We start from the raw sequence: 26,025 nt of genomic DNA on the forward strand, positions 1-26,025 counted from the left end.
TAGTTAAGCATTAGTAAATAGTCAGTTCATCATTTATAAAGCATTGATCCAACATTAATAGGCATCAGTAAGCAGTTTATAAATACAGCTATATACATATATAGATATAAATGTATAAATATCAATATTTTGTTCTTGAGCATATCTATAATGTTTAATAATTGTATTTTCATACTTTATTAATGATCAATTTATCATTTCTAAATTATTACGTTATTTACCAATCAGTTATTTAGGAGTTGTCAGTGGTTTATAAGATTATTAAGAAAGTGTAAGTAAATGATTAATAAACTATTTAAATGTACATTTATAAATCTTATTATTTAGACACGTGATAACAATTTCTCCGTGTGTTAATAAATGCTTTATTAAAGGTCCCATGGCATGAACATTTCACTTTATGAGGTTTTTTAACATTAATATGAGTTCCCCTAGCCTGCCTATGGTCCCCCAGTGGCTAGAAATGGTGATAGGTGTAAACCGAGCCCTGGGTATCCTGCTTCGCCTTTGAGAAAATGAAAGCTCAGATGGCCCAATTTAGAATCGTCCCTTTATGTCGTCATAAGGGGAAAGGTTACCTCCCCTTTCTCTGCTTTGCCCGCCCATGAGAAAATGAGCTACTACCCTGCGAGGTGAGCGCAATATTTTTTTTTTTCCTCGAGAGACATCATGGCTAGCAAACGAGGGAAGCATGATAGTTGCTCAGTGTTTGGATGTACAAATGAACACCAAAGTATTTTTTTAGTTCCTTCATCCGAGCCTATGGCTAGCATTAGCTACATGATAATAACTGTAACAGCATAAATCAGAAATCACAATGTATGATTTTTTAACTATTTATTTGTATGATACAGCTGCAAATAAGTATTTGAACACCTGAGAAAATCAATGTTAATATTTGGTACAGTAGCCTTTGTTTGCAATTACAGAGGTCAAACGTTTCCTGTAGTTTTTCACCAGGTTTGCACACACTGCAGGAGGGATTTTGGCCCACTCCTCCACACAGATCTTCTCTAGATCAGTCAGGTTTCTGGCCTGTCGCTGAGAAACACGGAGTTTGAGCTCCCTCCAAAGATTCTCTATTGGGTTTAGGTCTGGAGACTGGCTAGGCCACGCCAGAACCTTGATATGCTTCTTACAGAGCCACTCCTTGGTTATCCTGGCTGTGTGCTTCGGGTCGTTGTCATGTTGGAAGACCCAGCCTCGACCCATCTTCAATGCTCTAACTGAGGGAAGGAGGTTGTTCCCCAAAATCTCGCAATACATGGCCCCGGTCATCCTCTCCTTAATACAGTGCAGTCGCCCTGTCCCATGTGCAGAAAAACACCCCAAAGCATGATGCTACCACCCCATGCTTCACAGTAGGGATGGTGTTCTTGGGATGGTACTCATCATTCTTCTTCCTCCAAACACGTTTAGTGGAATTATGACCAAAAAGTTCTATTTTGGTCTCATCTGACCACATGACTCCTCTGGATCATCCAAATGGTCATTGGCAAACTTAAGTCGGGCCTGGACATGTGCTGGTTTAAGCAGGGGAACCTTCCGTGCCATGCATGATTTCAAACCATGACGTCTTAGTGTATTACCAACAGTAACCTTGGAAACGGTGGTCCCAGCTCTTTTCAGGTCATTGACCAGCTCCTCCCGTGTAGTTCTGGGCTGATTTCTCACCTTTCTTAGGATCATTGAGACCCCACGAGGTGAGATCTTGCATGGAGCCCCAGTCCGAGGGAGATTGACAGTCATGTTTAGCTTCTTCCATTTTCTAATGATTGCTCCAACAGTGGACCTTTTTCACCAAGCTGCTTGGCAATTTCCCGTAGCCCTTTCCAGCCTTGTGGAGGTGTACAATTTTGTCTCTAGTGTCTTTGGACAGCTCTTTGGTCTTGGCCATGTTAGTAGTTGGATTCTTACTGATTGTATGGGGTGGACAGGTGTCTTTATGCAGCTAACGACCTCAAACAGGTGCATCTAATTTAGGATAATAAATGGAGTGGAGGTGGACATTTTAAAGGCAGACTAACAGGTCTTTGAGGGTCAGAATTCTAGCTGATAGACAGGTGTTCAAATACTTATTTGCAGCTGTATCATACAAATAAATATTTAAAAAATCATACATTGTGATTTCTGGATTTTTTTATTTATATTATGTCTCTCACAGTGGACATGCACCTACGATGACAATTTCAGACCCCTCCATGATTTCTAAGTGGGAGAACTTGCAAAATAGCAGGGTGTTCAAATACTTATTTTCCTCACTGTAGGTACTACTGACATTTAATTAAAACAGACACAATAATTACAAAATATAAAATTCTTTATTTAAAATATTGCATTTATAACACTTAAAAATACAGTCTTCCAATGCTGGAACAGTGCAACTTCACCATTTCTCCTGTCTTAGGACGTTTTGCAGTGCATTATGTTGTGTCCTCTGGATTCATCCTCACAAAGAATCTTTAGGCAACAGAAACATAATGGGGAAAAAGACAAACAGCCAAAGAATACATAGCCATCTGCAAAACCAAGGTGCTGCTCCAAAATGTGGCCACCACCTTTGCTCACCCTCCACCTTGTTTTTCAGAGAAGACATTTCTGTCACTAACAAAAAGTAGAAATGAAACACTTTTAAAAGGCAAACCTCATATAGAATACACAAACCTCTCAAAACCATAGTTGTTCTCTTACCATGAATTATTAGTCTCAGGGTGGCTGGCCTGCTCATGTCTTTCTTGATGCTTCATTGCAGTTGCCTTTAAAACACTATACAAAATATGCAGTAAATCTTAAATTCCATTAAAAACTATAACAAACTAATTCTAAAACTAGAAAAGATAGCTAGCCATAAAACTTGTTTAACTTAGCTAACATACGATTTTATTTTCTCAGGCTACTGGCCAACATTAACTTCTAACACCTGAACAAAATTTCACATTAGTTAACCTAATGTTAATATAAGATAAGCGTTGCTCATTTCGGTAACTTCAATAAGCTGACAAAAGTCGTTTGAAATAACAGCGCATTTTACCATAGTAAAGTTTGTTACCGCCATGTTACTAGGTTAAACTAGGCAAAAATCTGACACAAACACACAGACAAACGTACATATATTTTTTACCTTGCTTGCTGGTCTTAAGCCCAATTTATACTTCTACGTTGATCCTACGCCGTAGCCTACGCAGAGACGCACAGGCCTGCGCCATAACCTACGCCGTACCTGACGTGCACCTCTCCAAAAATCTAACAGCGTGTCAATTCTACACGGACCACAAGTGCTGTGATTGGTCTGCTAGAACCCCTCCCTCCGTATGCACTTGAGTTTTGTGTGCGTTTATGAGCTCTGTAATATAGTTTAATGTTATACCTTCTTATTTAAAATAAAACGAAGCAAAGAACAAGTGTCTTATCATTTATTATACTACATATAGCATTATACATCACTAGTTGTCTGCGACAAACAATGTTGATCTGCCGTGGTACACGTCCTTGTGGAGATTGAAAGAATGCCATCCTCTCCTGTTCCGTTGTTGTCTCCTTTTTGTAGATTTAAATAATGATTTAATTGATTTGATATTTATTTGCCGCCGTCACGGCTATGCTTCTCTGACAAGTTGCTTCTTCTTCGGCTTTTGCTGTGGTACTGCGGGTTCACAAGCAACATGCCCGTGGACACTGCAGACTAGCGGCCCGCATGTGTACTGCACGTCGACGCAGAAGTATAAATGAAAACCGACGCACAGCTTACGACGTAGAGGCTACGGCGTAGGTCCGACGCAGAAGTATAAATTGGGCATTACTTTCTCGTAAGGTGCATCGACACACAGTGTCGGAGCTCCGGAGCTCTTCCACTCTCGCGGGTTCATCCCCAGGCAAAATCTTGCTTCTGTGTCTTCCTCAGACGCAAGTGGTGCGGCGCGGCGCGACTCAGTAAAAAACAATATAGAACCCATTATATATACTATCTACAGTGGATGCGGACAGTAAAGTGATGCCCCGGTATATTTCTGATGTACAGATGTACTCCAAGCGCTCGCGCTGTTTTTGACACAAAGTACAAACGGATTTTCCAGTCATTACAAACGATGTAACACATCCAGTGTAGTCAGTCCTAAGCTGTTGCGGCGTTGTAGACACGGTGTAGGGCAAATGGTGTCAATCCAAATGTAAGAAATGAGGAAAATAAAACAACCTCAATAGAATGGCGCCAAAGAGGCTGTTACAGCAAATACAGTAGTATACAGCAATTTTAAAAAATACAGTAAGTCTCTGTATGTGGGGTCTGACGTCACAGAAAATTCCCATGACGCAAAGGGTATTACAGTTATTTACTGTAAAGGGAATTTGCAGTATTACACTGGGTGATATACAGTAAATAACTGCAGAAATTACAGAAATGTCTAACAGTGTAGTCATTGATTATAACAGGAGTTTTCATGTGAGTGACCTACAGTTAGACTATAAACGGAGCACCATTGTTTGCTTTCTCTATATAATCCATTCACAATTTGAATAAAAGTTTTGTCTATCATCTAAGAGGACAGAACGTCCATGTATAGCCTACTGTTTCAAGAGAGACAAACAGCATTGTAAACAATTATGTGAGTGAATCCACTAAATTGCTCCGCGAGTCATTGCTATGATTGACAGTGAAAACTGTAGCAACTGTTGGAAAAAAAAATCTGAATGATCCTCTTGTTAGTAAATATTCTCAGGTCCGAATCAGGCTTGGATTGGTAAGGCATATAAAATTTGTGGTTATGGTTATGGTTATCTATTTTTCTATCTATCTATCTATCTATCTATCTATCTATCTATCTATCTATCTATCTATCTATCTATCTATCTATTTTTTATTTATTTATAAAGGACATGAGACTTTGTGACAGTGGGCGGGGTGATATTAGTAATACATTGTAATCACAGAGTACTGGAAATAATAAATATTATTTTGTGTTGTAGACTTCATATTACCTTTTATTATTATATTTTCTTAAAGAAATTGTTGATGGCTGGATATGTGATTTTATGTATCTGAAATCTCTGTGTGTAAAGGCACAGTTTTAAGAGGGTTGATAGGTAACAGGAAATTATCCCCTTTCTTACCCCCCCCCACTCTCTCTCTCTCTCTCTCTGTCTCTCCCTGTCACCTCCCTTCAGCTCCCTCCCTCTCTTCCCCACATTCCATATCGGAGGTCATTACAAATCCAGAAGTTCCAAGCATAGAGAACATCTGTGTTAGAGGGTAGACAAAGACCTGAGCAGCTCGGAAGACAAGCAGAGGAAAAGCAAGTGGAAAGAGAGAGAGAACAGTGACGGCAGATATATTCATCGAACGATTGTCAGAAGTGAAATCATCCTGCCTGCTCAAGGAAGTGAGGGGCACAGGGTGAGAGGGGGGCGGATGCACACTCTCTACTCTCTTGCCCTGCGTTTTTGTTGCCCCTTCCGCCAACTTCGTCGCTCCTCTCCACCACCACAACCGCTCATTCCACCGTCTGTGCCTGCTTCAGGCGCAAGTACCCCGTGGTGTGTCTGTGGCATGGAGAAAGAGAGGGAGGATGAAGAGACGGAGGGGAGGGAGAGACCGGAGCCGCTGACGGATGTGGAGCGGGGCATCATTCAGGACACCTGGGCGCGTGTTTACGAGAGCTGTGAGGATGTGGGCGTCACTATTCTTATCAGGTGCAGTAAATTTACCCCCCCCCCCCCTCCCCAAAAAAAAACAACCAATAGGATACTCATTTTATAATGATGTTTTTTTTTTTTTTTTTATGTTATTAGATGTGTTTCTTGTACGTTTGGAAATACAGCATGTGAAGCTGCACAGTGGGCAGAGAAGATTATTTGGCAAGCAGATTAATTGTGCATGATGGATATTCTAGCATATAGGAAAAAGCCACTGGCATAAAAACACACAGATATATACATAGTAAATACATACAGATGGGGGAAAAATAGGAAAAATCATTATTAACATGATTTTACATTAAATATATTATTTGAAAGGGGAGAAAAATAAATATATATATTGCATTTTTTGCTATCGCAGCTGGCATTCCCAAATTTAGACTGATAATGGACGGATAGCAAAGGAAGATGTTCCATGACATCTTTTTCTGCATGCTTTTTCTCATTGTGAGAGCTTCTCTAACATCCACACCATCAAGTAAATATTTCCTTCTTTACAGCTTCTATTTTTAATTGAATATAGCAGGTATGGAAATACACCTTGCACAGTATTTCCTAAACCCTGCAATACTGTTGTATGGTTTCTGGGGTAATTCTGTAGATTATGTCAGAATGCTGTACATGCCAGTTTAGAACAAACTCCAGTGGCAGATTTGACAAAAATATCTATTAAAAAACATCTAATTAATAAATACATATAACTTAGCACATACTTATGCAAACATAAATTTTAAATAGACAATGCCTACAGGACTCAAAATAGAATGCTTTAGGTTGCCAGGACAACTGTCAGGGATAATTTTGTGATTTTAGGTTATTAGACTGTGTGTGTGTGTGTGTGTGTGTGTGTGTGCGTGTTATCTGTGGATTTCAGTAACCACTGTTGGCACTCTTTAATGTCTCTCACTCTCCTTTTGGCCACATAGAAATTGTTTTCTTTGGCACCTTCGGCATGCATCATTCAGCTCCCTCTATGTTAACTTTATAAAAACTGTAGACTGTGTCCTGTCTGAGTTGTCTATGAACTGTTCAAACATATGCACCAGATCTGATTTAAATGTTTAAATTTGAACAACTATAATACAAGAAACATTTTAGATTACACTGAGAATTTTAACACCCTATTTTAAATGAAATACATTTATGATTAACATTAATGCACTTGTAGCTGATTTTATTCATTTGACCCTCAATATTTAGACTGTTCTAAGGCTATATTCCTTCAGTCTCTCAAGACAATTCTTCCTGGAAGCATTTGACAATAAAAATTAATTAGTGCCTATTTTAAAATGTCATGTGTAATTATGTAACAACATGCAGTTTTCACATACCTTTACAAACATTTTTGAATGCATTTATTAATATTATGTACTTTACACCATCATCATTTATGAACCTAAGTGAGGCAAAATACTGTCTTTACTTTGCTGCAGTGTATGTCCCAAATGTCCCAAAGGCAAAACATTTTGTTTCTTTTTCTTCTTGAAAATCTTAAGATATGGCCAAAATCTTGTCTAACAATAATCTATGAACATCATTGCTGCAAAGCAAAGCCATGAAACCATGAAGCATTAGACATATTGTTTAGTACTAGTCCATACTACAAATGACTGTGCATCCAGCACGGAGCTTTAAATGATTTTATTTGGTTTATACATGCAAATACATGCAAAACCTTTCAGTTATGATTTTTTTTTTAACTCATGTTATTGTGGTAATTTTTCATAGTTTAAGTTTTTTTTCATTTTTTTTTTCACTCAATTAGAAATTGAGATGTAACGCACTAGGCCTGGACATTTTCAGATCTTAACCCTTGTGAACCTTCAGATATCATGGAGACATTTTAAAACATATGAATTAAACATAGCTTTGGGATTAGGTAAGTATTAAGTACTATGTAAAATTCACCCTTTTATTCATGTAGTTATAACTGCCCATCATTAATTTATGTATTTGGATATGAGTTATTAGTCATTAAAGTATAATATCAGTTAGTCATTAAAGAACCCCTTTATGAGCCCTTAAAAACATTAATTTAAAATGTTAACGTGAAATGTAATTGGCGATAGGAACCAATTCTTTATTTTTAACCATGTCAAAGAATTATTTCACCACCCTATGTGAACCTGAGAGGAGGAGATATATTGAGAAACTAAATTTTATTGGTCTATGTCAGTGCCCCTTTTCTTTATTTTCCTTTTGTTTGAGAAATTATCCAACTGAATGGCCTAACGTGAAATACCCTGACATCTACAACTATTTGTGTCCTTAAATTTAGACAGCTTATAAAAATATTGTTCTGGGTTTATTAGCTTGTTTGCTGTACACCTTGTTACATAGCAGCTTTTAGGCATTGTTCTGTTTTTTGTTATAAGTCAGAAATGACAAGGAGGCAGCTTCCCGCAATAAAAAGTCAATGGAGAGTGTTGGATTGCAGAGTTTAGCTCCAACCAGTTCCAAATCACACCTGTTTGGAAGTTTCTAGCAATCCTGAAGACCTTGATTAGCTGGATAAGGTGTGTTTGATTAGGGTTGGAGCTAAACTGTGCAGAGCTGTGGCCCTCCAGGAATTGAGTTTGAGACTAATGCTGTAAACAGAGCTGATTTTGACAAGGTAAAAAGAGTGTTTTTTACACTACCATTGAGAAATTTTAACCAAAGTATGTTATAGACTTTACATTAAGACCCTAAAGAATCATATCAACTTGTGGAAAATGGGCCTTCCGATGACCCCTTTAAAGTCAAAACACAAGAGGCATTTATCACATTGAGATTATGTCCTTATATGGATTATGTTAATGAGCCTTTAGATAACCGTTCTTATGAATTCATTCAGATTCAGGAGGGAGAGTTACACAAGCATAAGGTGTTATCCTCCAGCTGCACACTTAAGGGCTGTCAAGTATACAAAGTGCTACCTACTACTCAAGAAGGGCCCAAAAATTGGGTTTAACAGTTACATCTTTCAGTATTCTGACATGGTAGCACAGTTTGTGAACATATCTTTTAGGATAAATGCGTAGCTTGCATGAACCATGTTAAATCTCACTAAACAGTGCAGCATTTTTTATACTCTTGAGCGCACTGTTGTGCTCAATGTCTGTTTCTAAGAGAGTGAAGTGACAGCTGTGGAGGTTACGCATGGCCAGCTATGAGCTTTCACAGATTTTCATCTCCAGTGATGGGATCTAGGATGCACTTTAGTGTATTGGCCAAAGGCTAAAGCTAATAATGTCTCTAGTTTGTCTTAGTGGCACAAAAGAGCATCCAGATAAGTGAAACAAAGTCAATATGAAGAGAGCAGTATATTGTGGGATTCTGAGAAAATGAATATTAGATTAATAGATTTATTCACAGGAAAAACATCAGTTGTCAGCAGAGGACTCATAACAACCTCATCAGTTAAACCAAGTTAAAATCACATCACATACACAGTGATGCTATGCAGTGATGTGTGTTTCTAGGTTAAAATCTCCTGCAATCAACATCAACTTTAAGAGAAAGCTAGAGGAGCTGATCTTAAAACTGTCATTAAAACTGGTTACTAGGACAACCATGGGGAATACATAATTAAGTCCAATAAAGTAATGCTGTTGGTGTTAATAATATATTCATCACACCAAGACTATGGTTTCCACTAAACTGTATAAGGAATAACATTAGATGTACACCACTATAAAATTTTATGATTTCTCAGCACGACAAATCATTTCAAAGCATATACACAAAAATCAAGCATTTTTAAGTATTGTTACCAATGCCTGTTTAAACAGCCTTGATCATTGATATGTATTCAAACCTCATAAAGGTGATCCTCATAAAGTATACTGCCATTATAACAGGATACTGCCAGGCACAAAAGCTGACAATTTTAGTGCCTGCTGTGGAACTGAAAACAGAAACAGAGCAGCAGTCCGTCATTTATGTCAGAATTGCACTCTGATTATTAGAGCATGCTCATTATCAGTGCTGAGGCTTTTAAACCAAAAGAGCTGAAGCTCTGGTTATGGTTGAACTCTCTTCCTCTCTGTCTGTGCACCTGCTTCTCATTTTCCCTGCTGTGACTTAATGACATCCTTCTCATCAGAGCCACTTAAGCTCTGCACTGCAGTCATACACCACACTGCCATTCATTTCCCAAAATATCTCTCTCTCTCTCCTTTCAGCTATCTTAATTCCTTCATCCTAGTCTTCCAGTTTATCATTTTTCATGATTTGCATTTATTGGCTTGTGTCTATGTAATTTATGCAGCTTGTGCTCTCTGGATTTCAAAGGCATAAATATTCTATTTCTACTCAGCTGCGAAAGGTACCCATGGGCAAAATGTTAACAAAGAGTGATGGGTTTGGTTATCATGGGCCATAGGAAATTTTTAGTGTCTTGCTGAGGGTAGTATGAATTTAAACATTCTGTCACTACTACAAATACTAACAATTGTAAAACCCAACAAGTTACGGTAACTCAAACTGTTTGAGGAAACCGATTGCCTTAAACCATTTAAGTTTTAAAACTAATAAATATGAGTACTATAACTCATTTACATTGAGTTAAATTAACTTTTTTTTTTTTTTTTGTGTTGCCTTAGTCAATTATTAGAGTAAACTGAACTTAAACATTTTAAGTTTATTCCACTCAGTCAGTTTGAATTCAGGTAACTAATTTTACTTAGTTTTAATTTGCCACTTTCCACCGTCCCGTGGACCTCCCAGACACCACGGGATTGTGTTGGAGAGAGGCCATTCTTCGGTGTCTGGGAGTCGTACGGGCCCGAGCCGGAACTAACGCGCCTGCCGCAGCTCCCCCACGCCAACCATCATCCCCGACTCTTCCTCACCAGCCACCATCTGCGATCCACGAATTCCCGCCGCTGTTCGCGGCTACGGCAAACCCGTAGTGAGAGTGCGGCCAACCCGCCGACAGAGAGTGGGGCCATCCCGCCAACAAAGAGTAAGCCGACAAGCCCGCCTGAAAGTATGGCAAGCCCGCTGGTCCTGTCCAGCTCACCTGTGCCTCCGCTGGTCCTGTCCAGCTCACCTTCACCTCCGCTGGTCCCGTCCAGCTCACCTTCGCCTCCGCCGGTCCCGTCCAGCTCACCTTCGCCTCCGCTGGCCCCGTCCAGCTCACCTTCGACTCCGCTGGTTCCGTTCAGCTCCGCGCCGCCCAAGCGCATTCAAGAGTCCGCACTTCAAGAGCGCCACCCTGTGCCTGCACCAAGAAGACGCCTCCCTAGCTCCGCGCCGCCCGAGCGCATTCAAGAGTCCGCGCTTCAAGAGCTCCCCCCTGTGCCTGCGCCAAGAAGGCGCCCCCAAGAGTCCGCGCTGTCCGAGCGCCCCCAAGAGTCCGCGCTGTCTGAGCGCCCCCCTGTGCCTGCGCCAAGAAGGCGCCCCCAGAAGTCTGCGCGTTCCGAGCGCCCCCAGGAGTCCGCGCTGTCCGAGCGCCCCCAAGAGTCCGTGCTGTCCGAGCGCCCCCAAGAGTCCAAACAAAGATTGAAAGCCCCTAATTTCAGCCTTAACATTTTTTTGGGGGGGCTATTCCCCCACGTGTCCTGCTCAGTCTTGGGCGCCCAAGCTCCTGGATCCTCCATGGGCGCCCAAGCTCCCTGCTCCACCTAGGCCTCCCAAGCTCCCTGTTCCTCCTTGGCCCTCGGAGTCCCCTGACCCGCCCTGGATGCCTCCTCAGTATCCGGTACCTCCGTCCTGCACCGGCATCCAGGGCGCCCACCCCCCCTCCCCATTGGTACTGTTACGGCGCGGGACGCGCCTACCGGGAGGGGGAGATACTGTTACATGTCTGCCTGTCTGAATCCCCGTTTTCCGTATTTGGTTAGTTTCCGTTTCTTGTTAATTATCTGTGATTGTCCCCACTTGAGTTTAATTACCTTGTTTGCTCTTCTTGTTCTCCCTCCTATAAATGTCCTCAGTTCTCCCTGTATGTTTGTCCGTGATTTACGTTAATTAAATGGAAAAGTGAGTTGAAGCTACTTGTTCTCTCATCCTTCTTTTATATTTACTTGCGTTCATGCCACAACCACACACCCATGTAACAGAAACAAAGTGGACAATTTTTCTGTAAAAAAAACAAAAAAACTTTAAATAGTTTGTATAATGTAACTACAGGAATACTTTAGTTAAAAAAAATTAAAAAGCACCAGTACACTGACCCAAGACTTGGCAGTAATCATCTTCAAACACAAACAAAACATCCAATTGTTTAAAAACAATGTTCCCAACAGCAAAGATGGTGACAGCTGCCTTCTGTACCTGATCAGGCTCCCTTTTTGTAAATGCAGTAAAAAGTTTTGTTAGTGTATGTCACCAAATATCATCATATTTAAACAAAGAGGACATCATATTTTAATTTTCATAAATTACAATAAAGGTGTGAAAGATCGGGGAAGTGTTTATTCAATGAAGTACGTGTAAATAAAATTCACATCATGACTTCCAGAGTTGTTTGTCAGCAGGATTTTCAGGGCTGAATATAAGCTGAATGTTTTAGAGCTTGAATTGAATTTGTTAATTTACATTACTATTTAATTTGACAACCTAAGGATCTTTATTACAAAACAGAAAGAAAAACGGTGCTTTAGAGCTGTCAAATTGGCTGAAAAACTAAATTCTAAAAACTAAAAACTAAAACTAAAAAATTTACGTACTAATGCACGTTTCTTCAAAACAATAAAAAAACAAGACTATCTTTGAAAAAAGTGTATAATGTTTAAAATAATGTTTATAAACCATGTATAATTAATTACGTTGCTTAAAAAATTAGAAACAACAAGCATCATGTATGTATAGTTTAATACCGAAAACCAATCACAAAGAGTAGCCTATTTTTTTCATTTAAAAACATGAGATGCAGAAAAAACGCCATAAAGTCTCGAGACATGTTTTTTAAAAGTTGAATTTACATTAATTTTACATGGCTTTCTAAACATGCCGCTCTCTTATGCAAGACGCGAGTGCAACGGTGATAGATGTCCCTATAGAAAATGCGATAATATGAGTTCTCTATAAACGGCTTAGTTCATAGAGTTCATAGTTCATACATCTTCTCCGCACTGATGTTCTCTTTTGCCGCTATATTTTGAATGAGCAGCGCCGCATCCAGTGGGTTCAACTGGATAGACTAAAAAAAGCTTTAAAATGCAACAACACCTACATCGCATCTTGTGTGCTACATATAAGGCTGCCTGACACGCATTTTAAATTCGTTTTTACATTCGAATGTGGATTTTTATTTTAAATTCAACGAATATTCAAAATTTGAATTGGTTTTGACAGCCCTACGGTGCTTAAAGTGATAGTTCACCTAAACATGAAAATTCTGTCATTAATTACTCACCCCCATGTCGTTCCAACCCCGTAAGACCTTCGTTCATCTTCAGAACACAAATTAAGGTATTTTTGATGAAATCTAAGAGCTCTTTGAAAAGGGTGTAGAGAGTAGGGGTGTAACCCCGGTGTCCTGGCCAAATTCCCTCCACTGGCCCTTGTCAATCATGACTTCCCTATAATCCCCATCCACTTGATTGGCTCTATGACACTCTCTCCTCTCCACCTGTAGCTGGTGTGTGGTGAGCGCACTGGCGCCGTTGTCCTGTGGCTGCCGTTGCATCATCCAAGTGGATGCTGCATACTGGTGGTGGTTGAGGAGAGACCCTCCCCACATGATTGTAAAGCGCTTTGGGTGTATTGCAATACACAATAAAGCGCTATATAAATGCCTCATTCATTCATTCATTCATTCTCTTTGACCCTCCATAGACAGCAACGCAACTGAAATGTTCCCAGGTCCAGAAATGCAGTAAGGACATTGTTAAAACAGTCCATGTTCAACCGCAATTTTTATGAAGCTATTAGAATACTTTTTGTGCGCAAAGAAAACAAAAATAAATATAGCTGCAAGCAGCAATTACGGGGCCAAGCACTCCAAAGGTAAAATGAGGAGCTAAGCATGGCATGGAGCATCAGACCAAATGCAACGAGTAATAAAAGCAATTTTAGGATGATTGTAATTGAAATGGCTGAAAAATCATAAATACAACCTCAAGTAATATGATTAAATGGCTTATCACTTTTGACCAATAGGTGGTGCTGTAATCAAATAATTTTGGGGTGTTCTGTGTGAAGTGACAATGGCACACACAAAGTTTGGTGCCATTATGTCAAAGTTATGCAGAGATACAGCCTCAGACATAATCTGGCATTATGCCTCAAATTTGTTGTGGCGCTATACAAAAAATACGAAACACTGCAGATAGTCTCAGGCCATGCAAGACACACCAAGTTTAGTCTCAATACGCCAAACCATTGCGGAGATATAGTCTCACATCCATCTTTGCGTGCTTTTCGTAGAATTCGTTCGCGTGCTATTCGAGAACGGTTGGACGAATCAACTTGAATTCCATAACTTTTTGCCAGCATGGTCTGAAGATGATCTGAGCCAATTTTGGTGAAAATCGGACGAACTGTCTAGGACGAGTTCGAAAAAGTAGGTTTTACGAAAAATTAAAAATAGCAAAAAAACTAAACCTTACGATTTTTACATTTTGGAATTTGTTCAACTCGGCTTGAGCCAAGGATTCAGAGCAAAAAAGAATTTTGTTAGTGTATGTCACCAAATATCATCATATTTAAACAAAGAGGACATCATATTTTAATTTTCATAAATGACAATAAAGGTGTGAAAGATCGGGGAAGTGTTTATTCAATAAAGTATGTGCCCATTTAAAACCCTGTAGTACTTTTTCACATCATGACTTCCAGAGTTGTTTATCAGCAGGATTTTCAGGGCTGAATACAGTATAAGCTGAATGTTTTAGAGCTTGAATTGAATTTGTTAATTTACATTACTATTTAATTTGACAACCTAAGGATCTTTATTACAAAACAGAAAGACGAACAATTAAAAATAGCAAAAAAAATAAACCTTACGATTTTTAAATGTTCGACTTGGCTTGAGCCAAGGATTCAGAGCAAAAAATAATTTTAATTTTGTGCCTTACGGTTCAAAAGTTATTAGCATAAACATGAGTGAAACTTTAGACATTTAGTGGTGGTGCTAGAGAGTTTGAGACTTCAAATTAGCTGTGGTTAGTATTGAGACTGTCCTCTATCAGTGTGCCAAATTTCACAACTTTCCCGCAAGCGGTTCTATGGGCTGCCATAGACACAATGGCGGCACCGCCGGTGCTTGGCCCCTAATGACGTTATTCAACAATTATTCTCCTTCGCGTCACCCTAGTGCGCCATTATGGAGAGTATCACAACGCATGCATGTGCGTTTCTCTGCATTTAAATAAGCCTCAGTGCATGCGCTGATTATATGCAAAGGTACTCTTGATAATGGTGGAAGGTGTGATTTGGAGAAGAAGAATTGTTGAATCAAGTCGTTATTTTTGTTTTCTTTGCACACAAAAAGTATTCTCGTAGCTTCGTAAAATTGAGGTTGAACCAGTGATGTCACAAGGATTATTTTACCGATGTCCTTACTACGTTTCTGGGTCTGGGAACATTTCAGTTGCATTGCTGTCTATAGAGAGTCAGAGAGCTCTCGGATTTCATCAAAAATATCTTAATTTGTGTTGAAGATGAACGAAGGTCTTACAGGTTCGGAACAACATGAGGGTGAGTAATTAATGACAGAATTCTAATTTTTTGGGTGAACTATCCCTTTAAAGGGACAGTTCACTTCAAAATGAAAATTACCATCATTTACCCACTATCATGTCATGCATGTTCATCTATGGAACAAAAATTAAGATATTTTTAAAACTCTCTCACCATTTTGTCAATCCATTGAAAGTCTAGGCAATCAATATTAAGCTTAAAGACAAGTTTATCTATATGAATAAAGTGGTTTCATTCAAGTCTTCTAAAGAAGACACAAACATTAACTGAAAGGCTTGAGCTAAGGGTTTTTTATTATGTGTCAAAGCCTAAACTAAAAACTTTTTGAAGCTTGAAAATAAAGACTGCCTAGACTTCCAATGGATAGACAAAAACAATGAAAGAATATCAAAAATATATACTTTTGTTTGAAGATGAATAAAATTAATTCAAAACTGGTTTGGAACAACATGAGTGTGAGTAAACTATGACAGAATTTATTAATTTTTTTTTTTTTTTTTTTTTTGTGGACTATCCATTTAAGACAACTCAAATGTTCAACTATTCAGTAATTTCTGCTGATCTAAAAGGTTAAAATGTTGCCAAGTAAATATAAAGTTGTCCTGTCCTGTGTCCTACCTTGTGTGTCTAGAAAAAAAACAGCCGAATCTTCTTTTCAGATAGTAGTAGATCTGCCAGGATCATAGCTTTAATGACTGATGCCATTATTGACCATGAAGACAAAACACAAAATGAGAGAAATTTAACTCACAATTAAGCAACATTTATGGACAGCTTATTTTTATGAATCATAATAAGACAACTTTCAACCACTACAAACTTCGCATTGGCAATTACCTGACATCTTTATGAAAAACCAAAGCAACTTTAGAATAAGTGCAAGTACAAATATAAAAAAATCATTTTTCCATCTACAAACCCGATTCCAAAAAAGTTGGGACACTGTACAAATTCTGAATAAAAAAGGAATGCAATAATTTACAAATCTCATAAACTTATATTTTATTCACAATAGAATATAGATAACATATCAAATGTTGAAAGTGAGAAATTTTGAAATGTCATGCCAAATATTGGCTCATTTTGGATTTCATGAGAGCTACACATTCCAAAAAGTTGGGACAGGTAGCAATAAGAGGCTGGAAAAGTTAAATGTACATATAAGGAACAGCTGGAGGACCAATTTGCAACTGATTAGGTCAATTGGCAACATGATTGGGTATAAAAAGAGCCTCTCAGAGTGGCAGTGTCTCTCAGAAGTCAAGATGGGAAGAGGATCACCAATTCCCCCAATGCTGCGGTGAAAAATAATGAAGCAATATCAGAAAGGAGTTTCTCAGAGAAAAACTGCAAAGAGTTTGAAGTTATCATCATCTACAGTGCATAATATCATCCAAAGATTCAGAGAATCTGGAACAATCTCTGTGCGTAAGGGTCAAGGCCGGAAAACCATAATGGATGCCCGTGATCTTCGGGCCCTTAGTCAGCACTGCATCACATACAGGAATGCTACTGTAATGGAAATCACAATATGGGCTCAGGAATACTTCCAGAAAACATTGTCGGTGAACACAATCCACCGTGTCATTCGCTGTTGCCGGCTAAAACTCTATAGGTCAAAAAAGAAGCCATATCTAAACATGATCCAGAAGTGCAGACGTTTTCTCTGGGCCAAGGCTCATTTAAAATGGACTGTGGCAAAGTGGAAAACTGTTCTGTGGTCAGACGAATCAAAATTTGAAGTTCTTTTTGGAAAACTGGGACGCCATGTCATCCGGACTAAAGAGGACAAGGACAACCCAAGTTGTTATCAGCACTCAGTTCAGAAGCCTGCATCTCTGATGGTATGGGGTTGCATGAGTGCGTGTGGCATGGGCAGCTTACACATCTGGAAAGGCACCATCAATGCTGAAAGGTATATCCAAGTTCTAGAACAACATATGCTCCCATCCAGACGTCGTCTATTTCAGGGAAGACCTTGCATTTTTCCAACATTCTACTGAATTCTACTTACTTCATTTTAGGCTCATATTAGTTTTGCAGCCGTCCTGTTGCCAATGACATCACACCACCCCTCGTTGCCTTTGCTCTGAAAAGATTTATTTCAAAAGCATGACAAAAATTTGTTAGTATGAATTTTAAATAAGACAACGTGAAGAGCAAATAACAGTGTAAAATGTTAACTAAGGTTAACAAAACAGCCATTATAAAGCTCCTCAGCCCCTTTGTTCACCGGGGCTTCGGCGGATTTAGTAAACTTGATCAGCATCACATGGATATTCTAGATGAAACTGACAAAGTGGATAATAAATAACGATTATCAAAAAGTTTAAACGTATTGTAATACAGGGAATGTGTGTTTGCTTTGCCTTGTTTCAAATCTGTGGCGAGTGACGGTTAGAGATGAGGAAGATATAATTTGCGGGTTTGTCTGTGTCCAGCTGTGAGAAACCACAAAAAAATTCTTAATTTACCACCACTGACAAACTGTTGTGTATAACACTGCATATATAACACTTGCCGTTGATAACTTTGACGTAATGGCGCGTTAGCTCCTGCTTCTTTGCTAGCTAACATTACACGCATTATGGTAACTGAGCTGGTTAATCTTCAGATAAAGTTGACAAAACACAAAACGTTCAAAAGTGCTTTAAACAGGATTATGCCATGGTCTGTCTGAATACTCGATTCTGATTGGCTGGCAGGTGTTTATTAAATTCGTTTAACTGCACAGGTAGTTCCAGGTCAGTTTAATCACGTTCTATATTACAGTTTTTCTCGATTGCTAACACACAATTCATGAAACAATTCACCATTTTCTCACAACTATAAACACAATCTCAAAATTACACACCAACTTGTGCAAACTTCAAACTTCCAGGTCAAAATCAAATAGTTTTGTCAAAAACATATTCTCTTTTGTCAGACTCAAACTTTGGCCTCAGATGATACACAAACCTGTCAAATACTCAGACTACATTCCTGTCTAGAGAACACTAGTGAGATCAATTCAAAACACTGTTACAAAAACCTCCTTTTGGGAAATAGGAATCCTTTTGCTAGTCTGTTACAGTATACAGCATAAATAAAGGGGTGCAGATACAGTAAAATTCAGCAATAAACTTTAAGGAAAGTTTACTTTCATTACACGACTGTAAAGATATCTTACAGTAGATGAAAAACACTAGAAGAGAAAAGTTCAAAGACTAAACAACTGAATATACAGTAAACACACACTGGACTATACTGTCAGTTACTGTGAATGAATAAATAAATAAATAAATTAATTAATTAATTCATTCATTCATTCAGCATCCTCAGCCAAATTGCATTACAGTATTGGTAGTATCCTTATTAGCGGTTTCTTAGTCTTCTGAAAAAAGACTTCTCTGCCTTCCCTGGACAGTCGTCTCTCAGTTTTGCAAAAATAGAGTAGATGTAAGGACTACTTGGCTACAAATCATTTCAACAGTAATGAGTTTGAGGGTGTACAACATGTGCTACATTACAGTTTTTCTCGATTGCTAACACACTATAACTGATTCATTTGGCCCATTTTTCAAAACCATACACACAGTTCTCAAAACAAAGACATGTTTCTCAAAACTTTTATCACATTTCACCTGTTTGCACACACGTTCCAATTTGCTCAGTGTTTTCTGCAAAACTTTACACAAAAACGCCATCATTTTGCACAGGTTTAACCATGTTCTCATTTAGAAAACACAAACACACAATATAATTAACTCAAGCATCAAAAAATGAACAAAAACAGCACATGTTTATCCACGTGTGAACATTCAGTAGCAAAACTGATGACACACAGGTCAGAATCTCAGGATGATATGCACAGGAGCACAAGTGATTATGTGTTTTGGAAAATGAATAATGGTGTTGGGAGACAAAGAGGAATAGGAGGAGAAAAGAAAAAATTAAGGGGATGAGGTCAAAGGTCATTTGTTCCTGATGAAATACAAAGCACTATAGTTGACCGCGTTCTTCTGCATGGACTGACCATGAGGGTAGATGGCATACAGGCTCATCTACAAGGTTTCAATACTACTGACACATACAATATAATTACAGTACATAGCAGCAGTACTTCAGATGAGACAACTTTCATTATTCTATGTACAGTAAATAATGTAGCACATGTTGTACACCCTCAAACTCATTACTGTTGAAATGAATTGTAGCCAAGTAGTCCTTACTCTATTTTTGCAGAACTGATAAGACGACTGTGCAGGGAAGGCAGAGAAGTCTTTTTTCAGAAGACTAAGAAACCGCTATAACAAATAAGGATACTACCAATACTGTAATGCAATTTGGCTGAGGATGCTAAATGAATGAATGAATGAATGAATTTATTTACAGTAACTGACTGTCACAAACCGCACCTCTGTGGCTCTCTCCGATCGCCACCGGAGGGCACCCTCACCAGAGTACTAATACCATTATGGACCACATTACCCACATGCCCCGTGCCTTGGCCTGATTACCTACCCCAGGTGTTTGTCAATTCCATTCCCTATTTAAGCTGTGTTGTTCTCATCAACCATTGCGAAGTATTGTTAGCCCCGGCCACAATTTCTGAGCGTTTCTTCTGACTCTTTGATTCCCCGTGTATTGACCTAGGACTGTTTACTTTTCTCTGATTGCCTGCCTGTTGCCTTTGGACCTTTGAGCTTGCTTCTCCGTCTTTGATTCTCTGCTGCCTGCCCCGACTATAGCCTGATATCTGTTACTGATTTTGGATTGTGTTTTGTGATTCTCTACGCTGTTGTTTTGACCCTGCCCATCTTGCACCATTAAAGTTTTATCGCAAATGGATCCAGACGTTTCTGACCCTTCACCACAGAATACTTCGCCACAACAGGATCCAGCGACTCTGTACCATCTGGTCACCGAAGTTTCCTCTCAAGCTTCCATGCTAGCTGCCCACCAACAACAACTCCTCAAGCTCACCTCACTCACAGAGGAGTTGGTAAGAAGCATGCGAGCACTCACACCACCTTCTGCTACATCAGCCCCTCCAGCCGCAGCATCTGCTCACCCAGATTCTAGTCTAAATCTGTCCAACGTTAATCCACGTCTCAGCCTTCCTGAAAAATTTGACGGAACCACCACCAAGTGTAAAGGATTTTTGCTTCAGTGTTCTCTGTTTATGAATCAACAACCCCATCTGTACTCCACAGACGACAGCAAGGTCTCATTTCTATGTTCACTACTGACTGGTAAGGCGTTGGACTGGGCTACCGCCATATGGGAAGGAAGGCGCATGACCTTTCCCTCATACGCAAACTTCCTCCGCCAATTTCGAGACGTGTTTGAGCATTCTGCGGGAGGGAAAGAGCCTGGTGAGCATCTACTCAGTCTATGTCAGGGTAAAGACACCGCCGTTGAGTACACATTAACTTTCCGCACGCTGGCAGCACAGACAGGCTGGGAGGAGGATCCGCTTAAATTACTCTACCGAAAGGGACTCACTGCTGATCTACAATCGGAGCTGGCATGTCGTGATGAGGGCAAGACTCTGGAGCAGTTCATGGAGACTGCCATTCGCATAGACAATTTGATGCGAGCCCGACGAGGTGCTTATTCCACTCGCCCCAGCGTGTCACCCTCTTTCAGCTCTGACCCCGAACCCATGCAGATCGGCTTAACTCACCTTCACCCTGAAGAGAGAGAGAGAAGAATCCGGAACCATCTTTGCTTGTACTGTGGACAACCTGGACACCTCCGCGCTTCCTGTCCCACCAGACCAGTTCGCCAAAATCCTGCTTCGGTGAGTTCTTTACCTTCTGGGGAATCTTTGAAAATAATTGTTTGTTTAAAGATTAAGGAGAGATGGGTTGAGACCGAAGCCATTATTGATTCAGGTGCAGCGGGTAACTTCATAGATGAATCGTTTGCTAAACTGCATGATCTTCCTCTCCTTACATGTGAACCTCGGGTGGCAGTGGCAGCATTAGATGGATGTCCTTTAGGACCTGGGAACGTAACTCTCATCACCCAGGATTTAACCCTGCAAACCAGCACTCTACATTCTGAAACCATCCGACTGTTCGTCATTGAGTCCCCCATCATCCCATAATTCTCGGGCTCCCTTGGCTGGAGAAGCACAACCCCACTATCTCCTGGACAGACCGACAAATAACGCAGTGGTCTCCCAACTGTCAACAACAGTGTCTGAAACCCCTCGCCAAGACCTCTCCATTGACTACCCAGCCCGTTGAACCCAAACAATCGGGCTTGCCTGTTGAATACCAAGACTTAGTCATCGCCTTCAGTGAGAAGAACGCCACACAGTTGCCTCCTCATCTTCAGTGAGAAGAACGCCACACAGTTGCCTCCTCATCGAGCCCATGACTGTGCCATAGATCTGGTTCCGGGAGCCATGCCCACCAGGGCTCGAATATTTCCCTTATCTCAACCCGAATCCGAAGCCATGAATGCCTACATTAAGGAGGAACTATCCAAGGGATTCATTCGACCCGCCTCTGCGGGTTTCTTCTTCGTCAAAAAGAAGGATGGGGGGCTCCGTCCGTGTATCGACTACCGAAGCCTTAATGATATCACCATAAAATACCGTTATCCTCTTCCCCTGGTTCCAGCAGCACTTGAACAGCTGCGCAAAGCTAAATATTTCACCAAATTGGATCTCCGCAATGCCTATAATCTGATCCGAATCAGAGAGGGGGATGAATAGAAGACGGCCTTCTCCACTACCACTGGGCACTATGAATATCTCGTCATGCTGTTCGGGCTTGCCAACAGTCCTTCAGTGTTCCAGGCGTTCATAAATGAGGTATTCCGGGACATGTTGCATCAATTTCTCATTGTCTACATTGACGACATCCTGATTTACTCGGAGTCTTACGATTCCCATGTCCAACAGGTCAGAGCTGTCCTTCAACGCCTTATTGAACACCAGCTATATGCCAAACTGCAGAAATGTGAGTTTCATCAAACTCGGGTGGCCTTCCTGGGCTACATCATCAGTTCTGAGGGGGTAACCATGGACGATCGTAAGGTTCAGTCTGTCGTCAGTTGGCCACAACCCACTACAGTGAAGGAACTACAACGCTTTCTGGGGTTTGCCAATTTCTATCGACGGTTTATTAGAAATTTCAGTATCACTGCCGCTCCCCTCACATCTCTTGTCAAGAAGACCACCAAACGCTTACAGTGGACCCCAGAGAGTGTCAGAGCTTTCCAACTCCTCAAGGAAAAATTCACCACTGCACCCATTCTCCACCACCCTGACCCAGAGAAGGAATTCATCGTAGAGGTTGACGCTTCCAACACAGGGGTAGGCGCTGTACTATCGCAACGTCAAGGTAACCCAGCCAAACTATTTCCCTGCGCCTACTTCTCTCGAAAACTGAATGCAGCAGAGCTACGATGTCGGGGACAGAGAGCTCTTAGCCATGAAGGCCGCTCTCGAGGAATGGCGACACTGGTTGGAGGGGGCGAAATGACCATTTGTAGTGCTCACAGATCATCGCAACCTGGAGTACATCCAGACGGCTAAACGTTTAAACTCAAGGCAGGCTCGATGGTCACTGTTCTTTGCTCGCTTCGATTTCAAAGTCACCTACCGGCCAGGCTCCAAGAATGGCAAGGCAGACGCCTTATCCAGACAATTTGATCAATCCCAAGGGAACCCCAGCCACGACCCCATACTCCCTTCCACTCTGATCATAGCTCCTGTACAATGGGACATTATGACTGAGATTATGGAGGCTCAGAATACCGAACCCACTCCACCAACCTGCCCAGCCGATCGCACATATGTACCCCAGCACCTACGTGACCGTGTGCTACATTGGATCCATGACACTCCTAGTTCTGGCCACCCTGGGATCACAGCGACCACTCACCTCACTACCAATTGTTTCTGGTGTCCCACACTACAAGCTGATGTCATCCATTTCATTCAACAATGCCCCACCTGTAACATCTCTAAATCTTCCCATCAACGACCAGCCGGTCTGTTGCAGCCACTGCCCATACCTCAACGCCCCTGGTCACACATTGCCATAGACTTTGTCACAGATCTACCCGCTTCCCGTAATTTCACGACTATTCTGACCGTGATTGATCGATTCTCTAAAGCATGCCGGTTCGTACCTCTACCCAAGCTCCCCACAGCATGGCAGACCGCAGAAGTCTTAATGGAACAAGTCTTCCGGTTCTATGGTTTACCTGAAGACATCGTGTCAGATCGGGGTCCACAATTCACCTCTCGGGTATGGCAGGCCTTTTGTAACAATCTTAACATCAACGTCAGTCTGACTTCAGGATACCACCCCCAATCTAATGGACAGGCAGAACGTCTGAATCAGGAGCTCACTCGCTTCCTCCGCTCATACTGTCACCAGAATCAGCAGGACTGGAGCCAGTTTCTCATCTGGGCCGAATATGCACAAAATTCCCTGCGTCTCACACCCTTCCAATGTGTCCTGGGATATCAACCACCCATGTTTCCGTGGTCCGGTGAACCCTCGGAGTTGCCTGCAGTCAACACTTGGCTTCAGAGAAGTGAAGAGGTATGGAACGCCGCTCACGTGCACCTACAACGGGTGGTACGAAGAAACCGAGCACAAGCTGATCGTCACAGGAGAGGGGCCCCCGAGTATAGACCTGGGCAATGGGTCTGGCTGTCATCCCGAGATCTTCGCTTGCGGCTTCCCAGTAAAAAGCTGAGTCCAAGATATGTGGGTCCATTCAAGATACTCAGACAAATAACCCCTGTTTCTTACCGTTTGGCTTTACCCACTAACTATCGCATCTCTCCCACATTTCATGTGTCCCTGCTCAAGCCCGCCGGTGGTCCGAGAGGAGAGAGGGACCAGGACGAGGCTGCGGAGAGCAACACCCCTCCCTTGATCATCGACGGCGAGGTGGCCTACCGAGTACGTGAGATACTCGATTCACGACGCAGAGCCAGGGAGCTGCAATACTTAATTGACTGGGAGGGATACGGTCCTGAGGAAAGATCCTGGGTCAGTTCACAGGATATCTTGGACCCCACGCTCATCTCTGACTTCCATCGGGATCATCCGGAAAGACCAGCTCCCAGGCCCCGTGGCAGACCTCGGCGTCAAGATGGACCTCGCTTCTGGAGCCGCTCGCAGGAGGGGGGCTCTATCACAAACCGCACCTCTGTGACTCTCTCCGATCGCCACCGGAGGGCACCCTCGCCAGAGTACTAATACCATTATGGACCACATTACCCACATGCCCCGTGCCTTGGCCTGATTACCTACCCCAGGTGTTTGTCATTTCCATTACCTATTTAAGCTGTGTTCTTCTCATCAACCATTGCGAAGTATTGTTAGCCCCGGCCACAATTTCTGAGCGTTTCTTCTGACTCTTTGATTCCCCGTGTATTGAGCTAGGACTGTTTACTTTTCTCTGATTGCCTGCCTGTTGCCTTTGGACCTTTGAGCTTGCTTCTCCGTCTTTGATTCTCTGCTGCCTGCCCCGACCATAGCCTGGTATCTGTTACTGATTTTGGATTGTGTTTTGTGATTCTCTACGCTGTTGTTTTGACCCTGCCCATCTTGCACCATTAAAGTTTTATCGCAAATGGATCCAGACGTTTCTGACCCTTCACCACACTGACAGTATGTTCCAGTGTGTGTTTACTGTGTATTCAGTTGTTTGGTCTTTGAACTTTTCTCTTCTAGTGCTTTTCATCTACTATAAGATCTCTTTACAGAAGTATAATGAAAGTAAACTTTTCTTAAAGTTTATTTCTGAATTTTACTATATCTGCACCCCTCTATTTATGCCTTATACTGTAACAGTCATTGACTAGCAAAAGGATTCCTGTTTCCCAAAAGGAGGTTTTTGTAACAGTGTTCTGAATTGATCCCACTAGTGTTCTCTAGACTGGAAAGTAGTCTGAGTATTTGACAGGTTTGGGTGTCATCTGAGGCCAAAGTTTGAGTCTGACAAAAGAGAACATGTTTTTGACTAAACTATTTGATTTTGACCTGGAAGTTTGAAGTTTGCACAAGTTGGTGTGTAATTTTGAGATTGTGTTTATAGTTGTGAGAAAATGGTGAATTGTTTCATGAATTGAGTGTTAGCAATCGAGAAAAACTATATTTACTGTACATAGAATAATGAAAGTTCTCTCATCTGAAGTACTGCTGCTATGTACTGTAATTATATTGTATGTGTCAGTAGTATTGAAACCTTGTAGATGAGCCTGTAGGCCATCTTCCCTCACGGTCAGTCCATGCAGAAGAACGTGGTCAACTATAGTGCTTTGTATTTCATCAGGAACAAACGACCTATGACCTCATCCCCTTATTTTTTTATTTTCTCCTCCTATTCCTCTTTGTCTCCCACTACCAGTATTCATTTTCCAAAACACATAATCACTTGTGCTCCTGTGCATATAATCCTGAGATTCTGACCTGTGTGTCATCAGTTTTGCTACTGAATTTTCACATATGGATAAACATGTGCTGTTTGTGTTCATTTTTTGATGCTTGAGTTAATTATATTGTGTGTTTGAGTGTTTGAGAACATGGTTAAACCTGTGCAAAATGATGGCGTTTTTGTGTAGAGTTTTGCAGAAAACACTGAGCAAATTGGAACATGTGTGCAAACAGGTGGAATGTGTTAATGTGTTTTGAGAAACATGCCTTTGTTTTGAGAACTGTATGAATGGTTTGGAAAAAT

The 26,025-nt window shown here is 41.0% G+C and overlaps 1 protein-coding gene across 1 annotated transcript in view; it reads left to right on the forward strand.

The window, feature by feature from the left end:
- The first annotated feature begins 5,270 nt into the window (after window positions 1-5,270).
- cygb2 (cytoglobin 2) overlaps window positions 5,271-26,025 on the forward strand; it is a 96,433-nt gene continuing 75,678 nt past the window's right edge. The window contains exon 1 of the mRNA XM_058777871.1: window positions 5,271-5,685. Within this exon, the coding sequence (XP_058633854.1) occupies window positions 5,405-5,685 (281 nt within the window). The 5' untranslated portion in view covers window positions 5,271-5,404. The remainder of the gene's footprint in view (window positions 5,686-26,025) is intronic.

The sequence above is a fragment of the Onychostoma macrolepis genome, chromosome 06 (assembly GCF_012432095.1).
Source record: "Onychostoma macrolepis isolate SWU-2019 chromosome 06, ASM1243209v1, whole genome shotgun sequence".
NCBI lineage: Eukaryota > Metazoa > Chordata > Actinopteri > Cypriniformes > Cyprinidae > Onychostoma > Onychostoma macrolepis.